A 23322-nucleotide genomic window follows, 5' to 3' on the forward strand; every position below is an offset into this window, starting at 1 on the left:
TCGCTCTGGCCTGTTTCACTTGGCATAATGCCCGCACGGTCCCTCCGCGCTGTTGCGACCGGCAGGACTTCCTTCTCCTTTCTGCGACTCCCGTGTGTTGTTTCTTGTCCACTCACGTGTCGGTGGACTCTGGTGATTTCCGCGTCTCAGCCGTTGTAAACAACGCTGGAGTGAGCATGGGCGTGCTGACATTTCTCCGAGATAGCGACCTTATTTCCTCTGGAAATATGCCAGAAGTGGAATTGCTGGATCTTTTGGCAACTTTTTTTTTTGAAGAAGCACCATGCCATGTTTCACAGCGGCTGTCCCAGTTTAAATCCCCCCTGCAGTGCGCACGGGTTCCCTTTTCTCTGCATCCTTATCGTCACTTGTCATCTCTTGCCTTTTTCCCAGCAGCCATTCTCACAGGTATGAGATTGTATTTCATTGTGGGTCTCGTTTCCCTGATGGTTAGTGATGTTGGGCATTTTTTACAGGCATTTTTCGCCCGTTGGCCATTTGTGTGGTGAGACCATTTTGTCATAGGTGATGGCCCGCTAGTGTATGTGGGCACTCTGTACGTGACAGTGCCTCAGAATTCTAGTGAAGGGCTCGTGCAAATGAGCCGCTCCTTCTTCCACCACACATCCCCTGAGTGCCCCCTAAGAGCTGGTGTGGTTCCAAGCAGCATGGATGTAGCAATAAATAAAACTGACGTTCAGTTATGAAACGTACTCTCTAGAGGAGAGGAGATACAGGCAATAGCAAACATTAAGAAAAAGTGAAATAGATGTTAGGACATGTAAGTCCCATATGGAAAATAAGGTGATGGAAAGTGCCAGAGGGGGGCACAGGTTTAAAAAGGGTGAGAGGACTGGCTTTGCTCGGTCAGTGATGTATGAGTAAAGGCCTGAAAGGGATGAGGGAGCGAGCCACGTGGAATCTGACAGGAGAGGATTCTGGCACAAGCAGGAGGTGCCGAGGGGGAACGCGCGTGTCAGGAGTGTGTAGAGCAGAGCCAGGCGGCCGGGGCAGGACAGGTGGAAGGGAAGCGCCGTGTGACGGAGGCAGAGACGCGGCAGGCCCAGGCCGTGTGGGGCTCGGGGGCCACGGACAAGAGTCTGGCTGTTGGTCCTAGTCACGTGGGAGCCACTGGGGGCTGCACAGTCTGAAGAAATGGTCCCCGAGACCTGTCTCTCTTCCGACGCCGATTTCAAGTTCAGGGGTTCCCATACCACAAAGGTGGAACCATTTGCTAGAATGACTCAGAATTCACTGAAAGCTGTGAAACTCACAGTTCATTACAGAGATGGATACAGACTACCATCAGCCAGGAGAGGACGGGCAGGCGGTGGGGAGCAGAGGAAGCGGGTGATGTTTCCCGTTCTCAGCGTGTGACGTTCACACGGAGCGCTGCCAGCCAGGGATGCTCCCCAGCCTGCAGCATCCGAGTGTTTACTGGGCCTCCATCGCCCGCACGGTGGATTGAGTCGATTTCACAGGTGGAGATCTCCAGCTCCAGGAGCTCAGATGCCATGAGACCCAAAGCTCCTTCTAAGTGGCATTGTTACTCTTTGCTTGGTCAAGAACCCCAGGCAAGCAAAACCCCTGACCTCCCAGGAGCCCATGGTAAAGACCAGAACTCTTCTTGGACAAGATTAAATTCTTGACTTGGGAAAGCAGGGCAGGATGAGATGGTTGGATGGCATCACCGACTCAGTGGACCAATGGACGTGAATTTGAGCAAACTCCAGGAGATAGTGAAGGACAGGGAGGACTGGCATGCTGCAGCCCACGGGGTCCCAAAGAGTCAGACCTGACTTAGCGACTAAGCAACGATAAGTTCTCGGCTACACAGGGAGTGTTAAGCAAGGAGGGGACATGGTCTGGTTTCGTTTCTGTTAGGCTAGACTCTGTCTGACTAAAGCCAGTTAGAGGAGCATCACGGCGATGCTCAGGGGAGGGGGCAGTCTGGCTGTGACGACTCTGCTAGCAGTGAGTGAAAGTGGGCTTAAGCGTTTTGAAGCTAAAGCCCAAGAAACTTACTCACTGGTTGAATGTGCATTAGGGGAAAAATGGAGGAGCTCATGACCTGCTAAACTGCAAAGCTTGCCAAGTGGGGTGTGTGGAGGGGGCTGACAGTGCATCAGTTCTGGACACGTTATCATCAAGCCGTGTTCAGCAGGTTCCCTACACTTGCGTTTCGTCTCATCAGGTATTAGTAAAGCTAATACCTGGAGAAGACTCTTGAGAGTGCTTGAGAGTCCCTTGGACTGCAAGATCAGACCAGTCCATCCTAAAGAAATCAACCCTGAATATTCTTCAGAAGGACTGATGCTGAAGCTGAGGCTCCAATCCTTTGGCCACCTGATGCGAAGAGCTGACTCATTGGAAAAAACCCTGATGCTGGGAAAGATTGAAGGCGAGAGGAGAAGGGGACGACAGAGGATGAGATGGCTGGATGGGCTCACTGACTCAGTGGACATGAGTTTGAGCAAACTCTGGGAGATAGTGAAGGATGGGGAAGCCTCGTGTGCTGCAGTCCATGGGGTCACAAAGAGTCGGACACGACTGAGCGGCTGAACAACGCCAAGTGATCTTTGAGTTTAAAAACTGAGACTAGCACTTAATTTCCAACCAGGCCCTTATAAACTGCCATATCCGGAAGGATGAGGAAAAATGCATCCTTGAGAGAAAGACCTAGATCGAGGTCTTGGCTTAGCATGAGAAAGCAAACAAGGAGGAAAAAGTCGTCATCTTTCTTTGACTGTGATTACATGTTAAATGTTCAAGAACAGAAGCGAGTAATAAGCTACCACCCTCTCTTATTCTAGCCGTGTTGTGTAGCTTTGGATAGTTTATTTTCTCCCCCGCAAACCTTCAAGCCTACACCCGGGAGGGTTAGGACATGGATCTGAAAAGCGATCCTGATCATTTCTGTGTGTGTGTAAGGGGTCTGGTCACAGGAACTCTGGTGACGCTGAAGACAAACCACAGGACAATGCACACTGGGGATCGGGGCCTTTGTCTTCATCCTGATCGCATGGTTGTTAAGCTGTGGCTGACACTTCAGGACGGGCACCCGGAGCTTCCTGGAGCTGGAGAAATAAAACACACGATACTTCCTGTCATCGTTTTGGGATTTCTTCTAAGGATCATCTTTTTTTAAAAATTTATTTATTTTTGGCCGTGCTGGGTCTTCCCTGCTGCTCGGACCTCCTCTAGCTGGGCGAGCAGGGGCTCCTCTCTGGTGGTGGCCAGGCTGCTCATAGCGGGGGCTTCTCTTGTGCAGAGCACGGGGGCTTCAGCGACACGAGGGTTTAGCAGCTGCGAGTCCCGGGCTCTGGACCACAGGCTCCGTAGTTGTGGCACGTGGGCCTGTTTGCTCCGAGGCGTGTGGGATCTTGTTGGATCAGGGATCAAACTTTTGATCCCAGGTCTCTTGCCTTGGCAGGCAGATTCTTTACCACTGAGCCACCAGGGAACCCCCCATCATAATAGTTTTTATTCAGTGAAAGTGGATTCTCTCCTTAAAGGGAAACTTCATCTCCCTGCGTTCATGATTCTGTTCCCAAGGAAGTGGTTTGCACTGCTGTGCTGCCGGGCGCCGTGAGCCGTGGGCGACCGTCCCCCCGCCGCACGCCCTCCTTTCCCAGGCACCTGACTCCCACGTGCTCACTGTTGTACCGGGGTGCGGTCACCTGCGTTTCCCTCTGGGCTGTGGTTGTGTCTGGCTCGTGACGTTTTCCCCGAGAACCTCATCCTCATTGGCTTTGATGTTTTGAAGAGCTCAAGTAGCAACACCCAATCCTAATTAAATGTTTACTTGATTCAGGTCCTTTGCTAAATATAAAACAAGACTTCCCCCCACCCTCTGAAGTTTGGGTGAGTTTATTACTCACGTTAGAATCATGAGGCTGGCTTCAAGAGGCCAGAGAACTCGCCCAAGGTCCCAGCATGCGAGGGAGCTGGGACAGGGAGGTCCTGCCTCCTGCAGCCCCCAGAGCAGGGCCCTGCAAGCTGCACATGCATCTGCCCGCAGTGTGAGGTGATTTTAGGCGGTAGAGACATCGCGTTAACTGAATGTGACTCTTCCAGGGATGGAGTCATGTTCTTCTCAGTTACAGTTTTGATTAAATTATAGAGAAACATTTCAGTGGGTTGCCTGCTGTCTTTTTTTTTTTTTCCTTAATAACAAACACCTAAACTCTTCCCCTTATTAGTAAAGGGATAAGTAACACAGTTCATGCCACATGTCTTAAGACAGTGCATCTTATGAAAGTTTCTAATCTACCTGTGTTACTGAGAGGGAATACAAACCAGTCCACCTTAAAGGAAATCAAGCCTGACTATTCATTGGAAGGACTGACGCTGTACTACTTTGGCCACCTGATGGGAAAAGCCAAGTCATTGGGCAAGGCACTGATGCTGGGAAAGATTGAAGGCAAAAGGAGAAGGGGGTGGCAGAGCATGAGATCGTTAGCATCTCCAACTCAGTGGACATGGGTTTGAGCAAACTCCAGGAGACAGAGGCGGACAGGGAGGCCTGGCATGCTGCAGCCCGTGGGGTCGCAGAGACTGAGATGCAGCTGACCCATGACTGCAAAGTGAGCAGGCACTCAGCTTGCATCTTGGACCGAGGCCTGAATCAGAGCGTTTCATCGCATTTATGCTCGCGTCTGCTCTCAATCTGTGGCAGAGCCTCCTGGTTCATGGTACGGATTTGATCATCCCATTTACAACATGTTTGTTAAAGAGAAAAAAAAATGAGGTGATTTAAAATATTCAGTAGGAGATACAGAGGTCTGACAAGCAAATGAAAGCTGTGTATTGATGTCCACAGAGCTGTCCCCTGCTCAGAAGCCTGAGTACCTTGTGTCTCGCATGCTGATCCCACGAGTCGAGGAAGCCCGGGCCAGGTTCCCAGTAGCTCCTCTCCCAGCCCTGCCTGCTGTCTCCTCGTCCCTTCTACAGTGAGTTTGTCCTCTGCTCAGTCGCTAAGTCGTGGCTGACTCTTTGGCGACCCCATGGACTGTACCCACCAGGCTCCACTGTCTGTGGGATTTCCCAGGCAAGAAGACTGGAGTGGGTTGCCATTCCCTTCTCCAGGGGATCTTCCCGACGCAGGGATCAAGCCTGAGTCTCCCGCCTGGCAGGCAGATCCTTTACCACTGAGCTGCCAGGGAAGCCCCTTGCAGTCATTTATTGGGCACCAAATAAAGGCCAAGGCCTGTGCTGGGTCCTGGTGGAAAAGCGGTGAGTAAGTCAGAAAGCAGCCTCTGCCCACGTGGAGCTCCCATTCACGCTATCTGAAGATGTGCTCTGCGTTCTGTGTGTTGTATCTAATGCTTGTAATGAATTTAGGTGCCAGTTGCCATCATTATATTTACTTTTCAGATGGGCAGCGCAGGCTTGGGGAGGTTTACGGACACGTCCCAGGCCTCAAAGCTGGTAAGGGGCAACCCCAGCCGGGGAGGCTGGAGCCCAGGTCTTTACCTCCGCCACGCCTCTTCTTCCCACAGCCTTGATACGCACTTATCGTGTGTATGAAGGAATGAATTTCCCAGTACTTTCTGGTTTTTCAGTGGGTTCTTAACCAGTCGCATAACCCACGGTTTGGAGTGGCGCACATGGCTTTTAGGCAGCGCAGCTACTGAGGACGTCAAAGCTCTAAGTACACCTGTGTGGATATGGTGCTCTTGTATCCAAATCTTTATCCTCTCGAAGGACAGAAGAAGGTCCCACTTAAACTCCTTACTTTTCTTTCTCTGGGTGCCTGTCAGCTGGCTTCTGTTAGTGTATGGCCATCAGGAAAGAGTGCTGGGCATCTGGGACATTAGCTAAAGTGCCGGCGCCACAGCCAGTGGGGGGAGAGAGAGAGGAGTCGGGACAGTTAGTAGTCCACACTTGGGCGTTTACAGGTCTGCGGCCGGTGACCCAGAGCACCTTTGCCCCGTCTTGGGGGAGGCACAAGCTGCCGTGCGAGGCTGTGTAAGACCATCACGCCTTTGCTGTACTTTTCTTTTGACTTCCTTTCCTTTCCTCCCCTCCACCCCCCCCCCATTTTCTTCTGACTTGCCTTGGGGAGTTGGCCCATTATTTTACTGAAGGCCCCCAGCAACATTTTTAATGCATCGTAAAGCTGCTTATGAAACAGCGCCAAACAAATCTGTTGGGTTGGGGGAAGTATGTGAATGAAATACAAGAGCTCATGGGTGGAGTTTTGCAGAGACCTATGGAAGAGCCTCTGAGGTCAATTTTTGTTCATTATCCACACTTTCTGGGCCACGCTGTCCCACTGAAGGGCATATGCCTTTGAATGTACGGATGAATGCAGTGCAAACCAAAGGCCTAATTTCTGACCTATTTAGAGGTCTTTAGTGCATTTTTGTCCCCTTAATGCAAACTGGTGGCCTCCTGGCCAGGTATGGTCCTTAAGTGGCATTTTGATCTCCACAGCTTAAAGAAAATGGAAAAAGTAGCAACATTAAAAATTCAGATTATTTCCTATAAAAATTCAAGATTTCTGGTTTCTCTTAAATGATCAGATTCTGGTTTCTCTTCAGTGTGGCTGCGCTGGGCTTTGTTTCCCGTGTAAGTGCCTGCCTGTGGAGCTCTGTGCTGTGGGAGGCTGTCTCCAGTCATTCACGTTCTTTGTCTAAACCCCGAGGGAATCTGAGGTTGTAACGCCTCTCTTACTTTCTGTAAGTGGTCAGTGTGTGTGTATAAGTGTGTATATGTATGCATATGTAAGTGTGTGTGTGTAAGGATTTATGTGTGTGTGAGTGTATGTGTCTTTCAGATCCTCAGGTGAAGGCAGGGAAAGCCCGTGACTTTCAGGAATACTTGATGCTCTCTGGATTCCCTTCGTTTCTGATCACAGTAATCATTGAATCAAATGTCACCAAAGGATGGTTGTGGTGGATTCATGACGTTAACCAAAAGCAGACATTGGATGGAAGAGTGATTTTTTTCAAAGAGTTCTCGCCAATTAGTGAGTCATAATCATAATATAAATTAAGCACTTCACCACTAGTATTAAAAGCAGAAGAGAAAACATCAGCATTTTATAAGCTGATAGATGAATAGATAGCTAGATGGCACCTAGATGATAGACTAAATAGGTCAGCCGGAGTATTTGGTCACAGTCTAAACTCCGTGCTGTGGGCTGCAGTTACAAAAACCTTAAAGTCACCAGATCATCAAGTTCTGGAAATACAGTTGCAGGTTTGCTGTTACATGAGTCAGTCGTCCTGTAAGTGCTTCCCAGTTAACAGGAACCTTCACACTTTCTGAAATCAAGGTTGACATCTAAGTAAGTAACTAAATGACTACCTCTGCCCTCAAAGAAACAGAAGGCCACTTCTTTCTCTTAGATAGTCGACTGAGGTCACCCTCCTCCTAACAAGTTATATTTCCATATTTGGTGGAAAAAAAGAAGTGTGAAAAAATCGAAAACCTTGCAGAACTGAGTGCCGAGTAACAGAGTCACATTTCCGCGGTGGGTCCAGTAGAGAGTGGAGAGCTGAGGAGGGAAGTATTTTAGGACGTCTTCGGGAACAAAACAGGACTTGAGCAAAAATGCTTTGAATTTTAGTTTTTAATTCTTTGAATTAAAATGACAATTAAAATCACACAATCAACCTCATAAGCTAGTTTTTATGCTAGTTTGTTGAAAGAGCCTTCTAGTTTTTCTCTTTCTTCTTACATGGTCCATACTAGCAAAATTCAAGCCAGTTAACATACTCTATGCTATACATGCTGAAAACTGCCATATGGCCGGGATATTGAGCCAACTGTAGATAATTAGATAAGGATAAATCTTCCCTTTTTTACTGCACTAATTGCATAGACTGGAATAGATAAAATCATTAACAGTAGTTTGGGTTGAAAATTGGTTTGGTTTCCATGCTGTGTTAAAAAGTTCTTTCGATGTGAATCTCTAGATGTGAGCAAAACTCAGGCAGTCAGGCCAATATTCAGTTTTCAGTAAGAGTTTCAGAGGTGGAAGGAGAGGGATTGTGTCTTAGAATAACTAATTATTAATAATTGTAAATAATGTAATAATTGAATAGTGTTCTTTAAAACAAACAAAAACAACCTCTTGGTTTACTGTGGATATATGTAATTAAAATCAGAACTGTACTGCGAAAAAAAATCCTTTTGAAAATTATCCAAGTCTTCAAAAATATTTATAATAATTAAATACATTCAGTAATTATCTATGCCCATATCACTGTATATATATGTATTTTGTGTGTGTGTGTCTGTGTGTGTGTGTGTATACAAATATATATATACGTGCTCTTGCAGTGCAGGAGACACAGGAGACATGGGTTCCATCCCTGGGTCAGGAAGATCCCCTGACGAAGGAAGATGGCGACTCATCCCAGTATTCTTGCCTGGGAATCCCATGGACAGAGGAGGCTGGCAGGCTGCAGTCCAAAGGGTTGCAACGAGTCAGACACAGCTGAGCGACTAAGCACGCTTGGAAAACACAGACACACACGCACACATATTAGTAGTTAAAACACACTGGTCTCTGTTCTAATTGTATGTACCAGTCTTCCTTATCGGTGCAGTTCATTTCTGTTTTTTAACAGCCTGAGGTAGAGATGATTCCCCTCTTAGTTCCTAACATTAATGATGAAACCCACATGTCTTTGAGTTCCCTGGTTCTCTTACAATCCACACATCAGTTCAAGTTAAGTCTGTTTAAAATACTCTTGGCTACGTTTGGTTTATCACATGGAGTGAAAACCTGGAGTAAAGTTGGATCGATGATTTTGGAAATAAAATCATTCTTTAAGCCGTTGTCTGTAAGGCGGATCAGGTCAGGTGAGAGCCGTAGAGCCCTTTCTCACCTCTGAGCTGAAAGGCCCCGCTTCTGGTGCGTCTCTGAGTGGTGAGCTGTGCTGAGACAGCCTTGCCCTGGTGTCCTCTTTGACAGTTTTGAGAAGTGGAGGGATCGTACTGAAAGCCCAGAAACGATTTGTTCATTAACCTCCAACAAAACCTTCAGGACAAAAAACGGGGCAGCGCCCCGTTGGCCCGAAGAGACAGGCTCCTTGCCCGCGTGTCTGTATTAATGACAATTCGTCAAACACTGTGATTCCAGTTAACTCTGTTCAGCGCACGTGAACGGGAATCCTGATCTCATGCAGAGCGAATGGAGCTGCCGTCGGGTCGTTCCAGGCTCTGGGTGCATTGAGCTCGGAGAAGCTGGCTTTCAGAAGCCCTCTGTCTTTGTTTTCGCAGGATGTGTGAGACTGGTGAAGGGCTGTTTGTCTTTCAAACGCGAGATGGGGAGGCCATCTACCGGAAGGTCCACTCGGCTGCCCTGGCCATAGCAGAGCAGCACCAGCGCGTGCTGCAGAGCGCGAAGAGCTCCATGGTACGTCTGCGAGCCCTCTCTCGTGAGCCCCGTGTACGCTGCGGCAGAGTGCTCTTGCAGTCTCTGTGCTGAAAATACGGTCAGTATTTTGGGGGGCAGGTGCTTTCCTCCTGTACTCAGCAATGTGTTACTCGGATGACATGCATCCTTGGGAAGCTCCAGAAAGTCACTTGGGAGCAGAAGAAGCATCCGCCAGCTCGTCATCTGCTCACTCACTATGTTCTGTGTGTGTAACTCCCTTGTAACGTGTGTGTGTAATCAGCATTCCCGCAGCAGAATGCTGTCCACTGAGCGAGTTATGAAAAGCAAGTCTATTTCGTTCTCACTGGGAGACTCAGAATTCTGAGATCAGGGTGCTGGCGCGTTCTGGGGGGCACTTCCTGGTTTGTAACTGGCTGTCTTTTTACTGTGTCGCAAATGGCAGAAGGGGTGAGGGGTCTCTGGGCTCCCTCTTGTAAGAGCGCTAATACCGCTCATGGGGGCTCTGCCCTCATGACCTGGCCATATGCCTGACTGTCTAATAACATCAGTTGGGGGCTAAGGTTTGAACATATCAATTTGGGGTTGGGGACACAATATTCAGTCCATCACAGTCTGTATATATACGTATACACATTAAAATCCATTTGGCTTATGTATGGACATCTATAGACACAATTCCATGGGTTATCTACCTCTGAAAGTGAAAGTTGATCAGTTGTGTCCGACTCTTTGCGACCCCAAGGATATACAGTCCATGGAATTCTCCAGGCCAGAACACTGGAGTGGGTAACCGTTCCCTTCTCCAGGGGATCTTCCCAATCCAGGGATAGAACCCAGGTCTCCCGCATTGCAGGCAGATTCTTTACCAACTGAGCTATCAGAGAAGGCCATATGTACTTACAAGTGTAACAGAAGTTGTAATTTCAAAGGTCAGCAGTGGTCAGAGGAAAAATGTAAGTGAGAGAAGAGAGCTGAGAGGAAACGGGGGAAATATCAAAAGCTCACGGCCAGACAGCTGTTGACATGAGGCCATGGTTTCTGTGCAGGAGAGTTCTTAATTTTTTTTTTCCAAGTAAACTTTGAGTCTGTATAGTATCTTTCAGTTTATAAGTGTTGGAAGTTAATCCCAGCTAAAACCAGCAACAAAAATCAGTAATACTTTGTAGGACAAAGAAAACCTATACAGACTTCATTCTGCGCACAGCGTGTGTTTGCTGTCTCTAGGGGGTAAACCTTCATAGTCATCAGTGTGCAGAGACACCCAGGGACTGTGCCTCGTATGGAGAATTGTGATTCATGAGTTTCTTCTTTAGGAACAGTAAATTTACAAAATCTGAAATGAATGTGCAACAGCTAAATAACACAACTCATGAATTGTGACTGCAAACACATGCATAGACGGTCACATCTGGGAAAGAAATCTGCAGAACCGAGAGGAACTGGGTTGGCATGGGAAGGTTAGGGCAATTTGAAAAGTCTGATTTAACCATGTGAGGTGGTTGGATTTAAAGAGGGGGAAAGCGTGCCAGTAATATGATCTGTCCCAAAGCAGCCAGGGATTATCCCCAAATGACTTATGCGTGCCATGATGTGGGATGTTGGAGCTGGGGTCAGCAGATCTTTAATACAGGCTGAGACAGTGGTGTTTCAGGCTGTCTGGATGAAGATGGGCTCTGCTGCAGCTCTCTCCTGTGCCGCTGGAGAGCACGTGCAAGCATAGGCCGTGTGGGTTCAAGTGGACATGGCTGTGTTCCGAAGGAAACTTTTAGTAACGGACAGTGAAATTCAGAGTTCACTTGATTTTCACATATCATGAAATAGTCTTCTGATTTCCCCCTCAACCATGTAGAAGTGTTCCTTCTGAGCTAATAGCGTCTTGGCATCCAGTTTCCCATATTCTTCCCAGTTCTGGGTATTGCAGTAGAGGTGGGTAAATGCAAGGATGGATGGGTAGAAAGAAAAAGGAAGAGGGAAGGAAGACAAGAAGGAAGAATTCAAGTCGTTTTGAACACACAGGGCAGTGTGCCACTGCATTCAAACTGTGAGCTACTCAAGATGCCTTTGAATGTCTGAAGAAGGTTTTTTTTAAGATTACCTTTTTGTAAAGCCATCAATTAGCATAAATCTGTCTGTACTTGAAAGGGAGGTTCTGCACGCACATGTGTTTCCATTTGTAACCGCCTCATTACTTCCACTAAAAATTAATCAGGAATATGAGTAATTCATTCAGATCATCCCTTTGCAAATTTAACTGTAATATAATGTTGTTTGCTCTTAATTTGCTGTGTGCTTAACAAGCTCTATGAAGTGAATGTGATTTTAAAAGTAAAAACATCCTGTTTTAAATGGAAGTGAGTAAACTTCAAAATGGGATCTGAATCTCAAGGGAGTTAAAACTGGGGATTGCAGAATGTTTAAACATCAACATCCTTGAATCGATCTCTGATTAGGGGAGAAAAGAGATACCGTGCTAAAATGAAACAAATTGGGATGATACTGTTACACTTCAGTTCGTCTGCATTTTCTCATCACTGGGAGAGGGGCCCCAGATTGGGTGTATTTTGACTAGGGATTGCCACTGTGCCGCTACTGGCTGGCATCTCTGAGATAGTCAAGGTCATAAGCGGAGAAAGATGTTGAAGCTAATATCATTAGGCAGCCCTGAACCTAAATCTAAGCGACAGTTTGCTGCCGCTGTTGTAAAACTCCCGGGACAGAACGCTTTACCCGTGACAGTTTGAAATTGCAGGCTTGTGTGAATGGTGTGAATCAGACTTATGACCCTGAATCCCAGAAGTCATAAAGGAGAGACGTGTGAGTCAGATGATCATAATTGTTTTATTTTATTATCATTACTGTTATTACTGTGATGGGCTGAATGATGGCTCCCTGAGGGTCTTCCACATCTTAATCCCTGGAGCCTTTGGGCATTATCTTCTGTGACAAAAGGGACTCTGCAGCTGTGATTCGGTTAAAGCTCCTGAGACGGGAGATTGGGCAGGATCGTTCCAGTGGGCCCGGTGTTATCACAAGGTCCCCGTAAGAAGGAAACGAGGAGTCGGAGTTGGACCGAAGTGCCATGGCCGTGAAGGCAGAGGCACGCAGAGGCGTTTGCAGAGTCTCCCCTGACGGTCATGGAGACGGAGGAGCTGGGCCCAAAGGTCGGCGGTGACCTCTAGAAATAAGGAAGGAAATGGACCCTCTCCTGGAACCTCCAAAAGTGACCAGGACAGCGGACACCATGAGTTTACCCCAGAGAATCCTGTCTCAGACTTCCAGCCTCTAGATCCATGTAGCCATATGTCTGTGTCGTTTTCATGCCAAGTTGTCACAGCAGATGCGGTGCCCCTCGATCACCCTCCCCCGTCCACGGGGAGAGTGTCCTCCACGAAACCCCGCCTGGCACTGGAGGCGGCGGCTGCAGAAGCTGAGATGGGGGCGGGACCCACTCACAAGCTCACGGTGGTTATCAGTGCAAGTTAATTCCCTGGGGCTGAGAATTTAACAGCCCGGTTTCCTGCTGGCTGGTGGACGAAGGCCGCCCTAGCTCCCAAAAGCTGCCCTCCGTTTCTTGCCGTCTTCCCACTTGTTTCACCAAAGCCAGCAAGAAAGACTTTCCTTCACAGCGAGGGCCACGATCCTCTGTGTCCCAGTCGTGGCCGTGACATCCATCACCCCATCATAGGCTGTTGGTTGGAAGCGAGTCACACGTGCTACCAAAGGTCGAGGTAGGGGACCCCACAAGAGTGTGCACATGTGGAGGGGAGATTGGGGGCCCCTTACTGACTCCACACAGGCGTCACCAGAGGGTCGACACAAAAACCAGATTGATGATGCTCTTTGCAGCCAAAGATGGAGAAGCTCTATAGAGTCAGCAAAAGCAAGACTGGGAGCTGACTGTGGCTCAAATCATGAACTCCTTATTGCCAAATTCAGACTTAAATTGAAGAAAGTAGGGAAAACCACTAGACCATTCACGTATGACCTAAATCAAATCCTTTATGATTATACAGTGGAAATGAGAAATAGATTGAAGGGACTAGGTCTGATAGAGTGCCTGATGAACTATGGATGGAGGTTTGTAACACTGTACAGCAGACAGGGATCAAGGCCTCAAAAAAGGAAATGCAAAAGAGCAAAATTGCTGTCTGGGGAGGCCTTACAAATAGCTGTGAAAAGAAAGGACGCGAAAACAAAGGAGAAAAGGAAAGATTCACCCATTTGATCAGAGTTCCAAAGAATAGCAAGGAGAGATAAGAAAGCCTTCCTCAGTGATCAGTGCAAAGAAACAGAGGAAAACAATAGAATGGGAAAGACTAGAGAGCTCTTCAAGAAAATGAGAGATACCAAGGGAACATTTCATGAAAAAATGGGCTCGATAAAGGAGAGAAATGGTATGGGACCTAACAGAAGCAGAAGATATTAAGAAGAGATGGCAAGAAAACGATCTTCACAACCCAGATAATCATGATGGTGTGATCACTCACCTAGAGCCAGACATCCTGGAATGTGAAGTCAAGTGGGCCTTAGAAAGCATCACTGTGAACAAAGCTAGTGGAGGTGATGGAATTCCAGTTGAGCTATTTCAAATCCTGAAAGATGATGCTGTGAAAGTGCTCCACTCAATATGCCAACAAATTTGGAAAACTCAGCAGTGGCCACAGGACTGGAAAAGGTCAGCTTTCATTCCGATCCCAAAGAAAGACAATGCAAAAGAAAGCTCAAACTACCACACAATTGCACTCATCTCACATGCTAGTAAAGTAATGCTCAAAATTCTCCAAGCCAAGCTTCAACAATATGTGAACCATGAACTTCCAGATGTTCAAGGTGGTTTTAGAAAAGGCAGAGGAACCAGAGATCAAATAGCCAACATCTGTTGGATCATTGAAAAAGCAAGAGAGTTCCAAAAAAACATCTATTTCTGCTTTCTTGACTATGCCAAAGCCTTTGACTGTGTGGATCACAATGAACTGTGGAAAATTCTGAAAGAGATGGGAATACCAGACCACCTGACCTGCCTCTTGAGCAACCTGTATGCAGGTTAGGAAGCAACACTTAGAACTGGACATGGAACAACAGACTGGTTCCAAATAGGAAAAGGAGTATGTCAAGGCTGTATATTGTCACCCTCGGTATTTAACTTATATTCAGAGAACATCATAAGAAATTCTGGGCTGGAGGAAGCACAAGCTGGAATCAAGATTGCTGGGAGAAATATCAATAAACTCAGATATGCAGATGACACCACCCTTATGGCAGAAAGTGAAGAAGAAGTAAAGAGCCTCTTGATGAAAGTGAAAGAGGAGAGTGAAGAAGTTGGCTTAAAGCTCAACATTCAGAAAACTAAGATCCAGTCCCATCACTTCATGGGCAAATAGATGGGGAAACAGTGGAAAAAGTGGCTGACTTTATTTTTCTGGGCTCCAGAATCACTGCAGATGGTGATTTTAGCCATGAAATTAAAAGATGCTTACTCCTTGGAAGGAAGGTTATGACCAACCTAGACAGCATATTAAAAAGCAGAGACATTACTTTGTCAACAAAGGTCCGTCTAGTCAAGGCTATGGTTTTTCCAGTGGTCATGTATGGATGTGAGAGTTGGACTGTAAAGAAGGCTGAGTGCCAAAGAATTGATGCTTTTAAACTTTGGTGTCGGAGAAGATTCTTGAGAGTCCCTTGGACTGCAAGGAGATCCAACCAGTCTATCCTAAAGGAGAGCAGTCCTGGGTGTTCATTGGAAGGACTGATGCTGAAGCTGGAACTCCTCATGCGAAGAATTGACTCATTTGAAAAGACCTTGATGCTGGGAAGGGTTGGGGGTAGGAGGAGAAGGGGACGACAGAGGGTGAGATGGCTGGATGGCATCACCGACTCGATGGACATGGGTTTGGGTGGACTCCGGGAGTTGGTGATGGACAGGGAGGCTTGGCGTGCTGTGTTTCACGGGTTCGCAACGAGTCAGACACGACTGAGCGACTGAACTGAACTGAACTTACTGTCTCCACAGAGTGCAAACTTCTGGAATAACACTTTTTTAGTGTTTCCGACTTTATGGTGTTTTGCTAATACTATTTGTTTATGAAGCACCTGCTAAGTGCACGGCTCTTTAGTAACAGCCGCCATACCGCTTGTCAAGCTGGACACTCTACTGCCCTTTCTCTGCAGTCAGGATGGAGTCTCGGCGAGGTAGATGCGGTCATTCGTTCTCATTCATTTGTTCATTCACGATGTTCACTGAGGGGTTATCCGCTCTGGGGTTCCCCGGTGGCTCTGTGGTAAAGAATCCGCCAATGGAGGCGACACAGGTTTGATCCCTGGGTCGGGAAGATCCCCTGGACAAGGAAATGGCCACCCACTCTGGTATTAACTGTGGAAAGTTCTGAGAGAGATGGGAATACCAGACCACCTCACCTGCCTCTTGAGAAATCTGTATGCAGGTCAGGAAGCAACAGTTAGAACTGGACATGGAACAACAGACTGGTTCCAAATAGGAAAAGGAGTACATCAAGGCTGTATATTGTCACCCTGCTTATTTAACTTCTATGCAGAGTGCATCATGAGAAACGCTGGGCTGGAGGAAGCACAAGCTGGAGTCAAGATTGCTGGGAGAAATATCAATAAACTCAGATATGCAGATGATACCACCCTTATGGCAGAAAGTGAAGAGGAGCTAAAAAGCCTCTTGATGAGAGTGAAAGAGGAGAGTGAAAAAGTTGGCTTAAAGCTCAACATTCAGAAAACGAAGATCATGGCATCCGGTCCCATCACTCCATGGGAAATAGATGGAGAAACAGTGGAAACAGTGTCAGACTTTATTTTTTGGACTCCAAAATCACTGCAGATGGTGATTGCAGCCATGAAATTAAAAGACGCTTACTCCTTGGAAGAAAAGTTATGACCAACCTAGATAGTATATTCAAAAGCAGAGACATTACTTTGCTGACTAAAGTCCGTCTAGTCAAGGCTATGGTTTTTCCTCTGGTCATGTATGGATGTGAGAGTTGGACTGTGAAGAAGGCTGAGCACCGAAGAACTGATGCTTTTGAACTGTGGTGTTGGAGAAGACTCTTGAGAGTCCCTTGGACTGCAAGGAGATCCAACCAGTCCATTCTGAAGGAGATCAACCCTGGGATTTCTTTGGAAGGAATGATGCTAAAGCTGAAACTCCAGTACTTTGACCACCTCATGCAAAGAGTTGATTCATTGGAAAGGACTTTGATTCTGGGAGGGATTGGGGACAGGAGGAGAAGGGGATGACCGAGGATGAGATGGCTGGATGGCATCACTGAGTCGATGGACGTGAGTCTGAGTGAACTCCAGGAGCTGGTGATGGACAGGGAGGCCTGGCGTGCTGCGATTCATGGGGTCGCATAGAGTCAGACACAACTGAGCGACTGAACTGAACTGAACTGAACTCTGGTATTATTTCCTGGAAAATCCCACGGACAGAGGAGCCTAGTGGTCCACAGTCCTTGGGATCAAAAAAGAGCCCGAGACAACGTAGCAACAGCAGCAGTCTGCTGTTATGTGCTCTAGGATATAGCGGTAATCAACAGGTAAAGCCCCTGATCCCACGGGACTTATCATTCAAGGGAGAACTATTCATGACCCTTGACGTGGAAGGAATCTGTCCAGATGCTATAGATGAAAAAACAGATGCTCCCAATGGTGAGGTCACTTGCCTGCGGCTATGGAGCTCATTGCTGCTGGAGCCAGGAATGCAGGATCTTTTATGTGGTTCTTTTTTAAATTTCTTGTTTGATATTGGAGTCTAGCTGAGTCACAATGTTGTGATACTTTCAGGTGGGCAGCAGGGCGACTCAGCCGTACGCACACACGGATCCATTCTCCCAGACCGGGTGAGAGGGGAGTTTGTGTGGTTCTTAACAGTCTGCCTGCGGCCACAATGGCGTTACTCTCCAGCGGGTTTTAAAGCCCTTCTGTTTCTCTTCTATCCATGCTGTCTTAGCAATTTCAAACTACCCTGAATGTCAGAGTATCTTTCAAAAATGCGTATCAACTTAGAGTACATCCTAAAAAAATCACTGTTACGGCAAACCCGGTTTCTTTCGGTATTTCTGGCACCAGAGAGGCATCATGTTCCTCGTGATCTCCCCCCTCTGCTTGCGAGTCCAGCGTGCTCTGATTCACTCTAAGAGTGGCGCAGAGGAGGGTGGGTGGTTCGGGGAGGACTGACCGGTGATGAGATGGGGCTGCCGGAGCTGTTTGCTTGAGAGCCGGCAGCTGCCTCGCTGGAACAGCGACAGGAAGACTCCGTGGGGACACTTTGGGACTTCCCTGAGCGGCCGGCTATTTTTGCCACCTTGGAGATCAGTGCTGTGAGAGTCTAATTTTGGAGCAAGGAGTGGCAGTGTGTGGGAGGTCCCTCATTCCTCGACCCGGGCGGTCATCTTCAGAATTTCCTTCTAGGCGAGAGGGACAGGGTGGAGCGTGATGGGGATCTGGCGGCTCCCTGTGTGGCTGCAGGTTTGGCCTCCCCTGGGGGTGACTTTGAGGCCCCGTCTCCCCCTTCTTTTGCAGCCCTGACTGTGCCCCCAGGCTTGCGAGTTTAATCCCAGCTGTTTCTGTGTTCCCTCTTTTTTCGTTTGCTTGTTTACCTGAGATTTATTTCCATGTTTAGTTTTGCAAATAAAATTTGATAATGAATTTGTAGAATTCAAGTGGAACTGTGTTACAGCTCTGCAACCCAAAGTAAGTTACATTCAGCCTCATTTAAAAAATTATAGTCACCACATTAAAAAAAATAGCGGAAGATATCAAAGAAAGCATAGAATCAACTTCACTACTTCTCAGACTAAAAGACCCTCACCTGCTTGGATTTTTATGTGTATGAGCACCCTTTTCACAACTTTGTCCCTATTCTTCTATCCACACACAAAAAATCAGTTTTTGCCTCTTTTTGTGTTTATAGACTCTGGTTAATTGGGTTAACTTACAGATTCTTTTTTTTTAAATTTCTTTTAGCATACTACTTCAAGTGGTTATCAACTTTTTTCCACTAATATTAATTATAGCTCAAAAACATTTTATCAAACACCAATCTACTGCTTGCAAAGTAGATCTTACAGAGGACATAAAATAAATTGTGAAAAAATCTTTGCATCTTTAAAGAAGCTTGGGTTTAGATTAGTTATGAATTCAAACCCTTGAAAACATGCAACAGTATAATCCTGTGATTCAATTTGCCCTAGTCCCCTCTGAGGGCAGTTTGTCCCTCTGATCAGGATTAAACGGACCAGAATTGGATTCAGGGACTCCCTGGTGGCCCCGTGGTTAAGTCTCCGTGCTTTCACTGGAGGGGTCACAGGGTCAGTCACTGGTCCTGGACGTTCCGCACGCCGTGAGGTGCAGCCAAAACAATGAGAACTTCAAGCGTCTCTTTACTCAGCAACAGAACTTCCAGGACCTTACTCTACAGCCGCACCAGCAGAAGCAAAGGTAGCGGGCACACCTGGAGGGAGTCACTCCTGTTTCCTTGCATCCTCTGCTTACCGCGTTTGCCGAGCCCTGCTGCCCACGAGGCGCTGGGACGTGATCAGAGAAGATGGAGCTCCCCCTCTTGGGGGCTGGTGTGTGAGTGACAGAAGCGTCAGCCCAGCGGGAGCCTGGGTGCACCGTGGGCCGTGGTGTCAACAGGAGCTCAGTGAGGCCGCTGAGCAGTCGTGGGTGGTGACCCCGTGCGTGTGAAGCACTCGGGTGAGGAGGGGCAGGGCAGCAGGCAGAGTGGGCGCACTTGTTCTCACCTGGACACACTCGTTCTCACCCTCACCCTCACCCGCGCTTTGTGAGCCCTGAGAGTGAGCTTGTGGCGGGAGACTAGTGTCCCGGGTTGTGTTGGTTACCTTTGGCGAGCGGGACTGTGACTCGAGGGTCTGGGAGGGGGCTTTAAGATCAATATTCCACTGTATGTTTTTCTCTAACATTAATTTTTTAAACTGGCTACACAATTTTTTAAGGTTTATTCCTTCTGGCTCTGCTGGCCCTGTTGCCGCGCGGGCTTTGTCACTACCTGCGGCGAGCAGGCGGCTCTGAGCGTGGTGTGGGGGCTTCTTTGCGGAGCGCAGTCTCTAGGACACGCGCGCTTCTGTAGTTGCAACTCCAGGCTCTGGGCACAAGCTCAACAGCTGTGACAGCCGGGCTTAGTTGCTCCTCGGCTCGGGGGATCTTCCTGGGCCAGGGATCGAACCCTTGTCTCCTGCACTGGCAGGAGGGTGCTTTATCACCAAGGTAGCACCCATGATTATTTTACAGAAACAGTAGTTGGGCTTCTGGCCTGGGCAGACTGAGCTGATACACCGGCGAGAAAGAGGACGGGCTTTCCCACTTAAATGCGTAGCAGAGCTTGGTAAGAAAGAACAGGCTTTGAAAGCTTGGCAGGGACGTTTTCAGGTGCTAGAAATGTGGTCTCCATCAAGGGATGAGATGCTCTTTGTGGAGAAGTTTGTGCCTGAGCTGAGATTTCGGATGAACCAGAGGTAGCTGTGAGCGACTGCTGCTGGTGATATCCGTGACTCTGACGTTCACTGAGAAGTTACTTTGTGCCGGGAACTCTGCCGAGCACTAGGCATTTATTAACATCTTATCTTGGCTCCACTGACGGTGGGCACTGTCATCCCATTTTTATAGGTAAGGAGTTTGAAGCCTGGACACAGACTGAAATGATGGTGCCAAGATTTAAACCCAGGTGTTGCTAGCTCCAGTATCTACAGGTTAGCTACTGGGCTCATAGCGAAAATTAACATTTATTTTCTCTGAATTCATTTATTTAAAGATAGAATGCAGCTTATTGAAATCATGGAACACAGAATCAACACAGAATAAAGTTGTGGAATTGAATTGTTATATTTCATTCATATTAATAAATATATTTAAAGGAGCAAATGTAGCTTTTAGGATTTATTAAGTCACTAATAGCACAAGTAACTAAGAGTTTCTAAGAGTGATACTGCTTGATTTTCAAGTCGAAAGATAATAATGGTATTTCAGCTAGATGGCAGCAAATGCGAAAGCATGTTTCGAGCTATTATGCAGCGCACGTGAGGCGCCAGGCACTGCGGGCTCCGTGGTGCAGAATCTGCCTGCCCCTGTGGGAGACGCATGTTCGATCCTCGGGTCGGGAAGGGCCCCTGGAGAAGGACATGGCCACACACTCCAGCACTCTGTCTGGGAAGTCCCGTGGGCAGAGGAGCTTGGTGGGCTGCAGTCCATGGGGTCACAAAGAGTCAGACATAGTTTCGTGACTAAACACCAGTAGCTAAGGTATCGGCACAGAAGGTATTTTTAAAAGACTAACTTAGTTCCCTGTGTTAAAGTGGAAGCTTCGCATAAACACAGTTCTGTCTTTCGAGAAAACGAGACTGTGGCAACACTGTGCCTGCCGGAGTCAAAGCTGAACAGCAGCTCTCAGTGGGAGATGCTGACTGCTCTTCCGTTTTTTTTTTTTTTTTTAATTTTACTGATTTATTTTATTTCTGGCTGTGCTGGGTCTTCATGCTGCGGGGGCTTTCCTCTTGCTGTGGCAAGCGGGGGCTGTCCCCTGCGCGCTGGGGCGCCTCACTGTGCTGCCTCCTCTTCCGGCGGAGCACAGGCTCCAGGCGCGCGGGCTCCAGTGATCGCGGCGCATGGGCTTCAGTTATCGCGGCGCGCGGGCTCGGCGGTCACGGCACGTGGGCTCCAGAGCTCAGGCTAGAGCCTGTGACACGTGGGCTCGGTGGTCACGGCATGCAGGCCCCAGAGCCTGCGACACACGGGCTCGGTGGTCACGGCGACACGTGGGCTCGGTGGTCACGGCGCGGGATCTTCCTGGAACAGGGATCGAACCTGTGTCTGCTTGATTGGCAGGCAGATTCTTCACCACTGAGCCACCAGGGAAGCCCGCTTTAAGTTTTTGTAGTCCTGTATTCTTGTCTCAGTAACCAGACTGTGGGCCTCTGTGTCGCCATCATCTCAGGGCTTGGCACAGGGTTCACTGAAGTTTTGCTGAATGAACAAAAGAGGGTCAAATAGACGATTTTATGAGCACAGAGAAAAAGAGCAACGAAGCCAGAATCCCAAATCCCATCTCCCCTCCAATGCCAAAACACAGCCAGGCTCCAAGTGAGTCTGCTCTGAGAGGCTGCTCGAAACAGTCCCAGAGGTTATCAGGTTCCCTGCACAGGTGGGGAGAGTTTCCTCCGCAAGGAGGCATAAAACCTTACCGGAAGCGAAGGGAGGCTCATTCTGTTTCATGCGCGCGGCCGAGAATTCAGACGGCTCTCAGAAAACTGATGCAGATCACTTTCCTTCCATGAAAATAACCGTTAGAGCGCATCTGGAGCTCACCAAAATGCTGGACTTGGAAACTTGCCCCAAACGCTGGATTCCACTGATGGGTTTCTTTATCAAAGCCGCGGGCGACAGTGCGGCGTTGTCTCAGCCGCAGCTCTGCTCGCTGCGTGGCGTCCCGGCTGCGCGTTCCCTCCGCGGCCTTCCTCTGGCGCTCACTCCTCTTCTCTCCCGCTCTTCTGTAACACTCGAGGAGTGAGCCTCTGTCCACGCTCTTTCCTTCACAGCTCAGTCATATTCTGTGATGTCTCAGTAGCCTTTCGATGGTGGGAATACCTCGATTTTGCTCCAAGAATTAGAACAAGGGAAAGAGCTGGAGAAAGCTGAGACAGCTCTTTGAGTGGTTCCTGCCAAACACCTGGCAGAGCTGGTCAGGCTTGGCCGTCCGGGGGAGTAGGTTTCATTAGAAAGCCCAGGTTGACCACCTGTCTCGTAGACAGTCGATTTCCAGCTGAGAGAAGCGCCCTGGGAGAGTCCCTGCGACCTTCTGTCCCTCAAGCCCCCGGGGGCCTTCCCAGCACCCTGCGCCTCCTCCGGACAGCTCTCGTTTCTCTAAGCTCTGGAGCTTTCATTTTCGTAGTAAAACGTATTTCCAAACTTCAGTGAACAGAATATGAGCCCGTCCCTTAAGGTCTCCGTGACATCCTCAGTGCTTCTTAGGAAATGCACAGGATTCCGCTCTGGACCTCGGCTCTGGAGGAGAAGGCCAGGTCTGACGTGCTGGCCGGCGTCCTTCCCAAGTCTGGGTCCGTGGGAAGGTCATGTCACCTTTACCGTCTGTCCCCCCTCCTGTGAAAAAGGAGGCTGTGTTAGCACACACCTCACTGCGGGGGTTAAAGCTGAGATTTGCCAACGTGGTGGCGGCACCTACTAAATACAAGTCAAGCCGAGTTGTTCATGCTGACTTGGAGAGTGAATGAACTCTACTCCAACAAATTTTTAAACTTTTTTTTTGAATATAATTACTTTACAATCTTGTGTTAGTTTCTTCTCTACAACGAAGTGAATCCGCTCTACGTAGGGTGCGATCCCTGGGTCGGGAAGGTCCCCTGGAGGAGGGCATGGCTACCCACTCCAGTATTCTTGCCTGGAGAATCCCATGAATAGAGGAGCCTGGTGGGCGACAGTCCATGTGGTCACAGAGAGTCGGCATGACCGAGGGACTAAGCGCACACAGCCCTTCCTCCTGAGCCTCCCCCCAGCCCTCCCCACCCCCTGGGTCGCCACAGAGCCCAGGCTGAGCTCCGCGTGCTGGGCAGCAGCAGCCCACTAGCTGCCTGTTTTACACCTGGGAGTGTTTATATGTCGGTTCTACTCTCCCATTTCATCTCATCTAAACTTTTTTAAAAAGGACCTCTTGGGATAAAGCAGAACCTCTTAGCGGCCTGCTGGGGTGGAGGTGGGGCGGGCCTCCCCCTGGAGAACCGTCCTCTCTGGACACATCGTTTTCATGGGAACCGTGAGCAAGAGAACCAAATGCTGTTCAGCAGGTGGAAACACAGCACGCAGCAGGACCCTGACCGAGCCAGAGAGGCTGAGGCTGCGACTGACGGGAGGCGAGGGCGGCTGCTCCTCCGCTGCCGGGCCGCACGCTCAGCTGAGCCAGCCGGCGCGTCCGT

The 23322-nt window shown here is 48.5% G+C and overlaps 1 protein-coding gene across 6 annotated transcripts in view; it reads left to right on the forward strand.

Moving 5' to 3' along the window:
* DOK5 (docking protein 5) overlaps window positions 1-23322 on the forward strand; it is a 146371-nt gene that overhangs the window by 98140 nt on the left and 24909 nt on the right. For 5 of the 6 annotated variants that reach the window (XM_069547062.1, XM_069547064.1, XM_069547063.1 and 2 more), the window contains one exon: window positions 9238-9373. In XM_069547062.1, coding sequence (XP_069403163.1) covers window positions 9238-9373 — 136 coding nt within the window. Of the gene's footprint in view, window positions 1-9237; window positions 9453-23322 lie in introns of all 6 variants that reach the window. The other variant, XR_011248049.1, reaches the window with a different exon arrangement.

This window comes from Ovis canadensis, chromosome 13 (genome assembly GCF_042477335.2).
Source record: "Ovis canadensis isolate MfBH-ARS-UI-01 breed Bighorn chromosome 13, ARS-UI_OviCan_v2, whole genome shotgun sequence".
NCBI classification, from domain to species: Eukaryota; Metazoa; Chordata; class Mammalia; order Artiodactyla; family Bovidae; genus Ovis; species Ovis canadensis.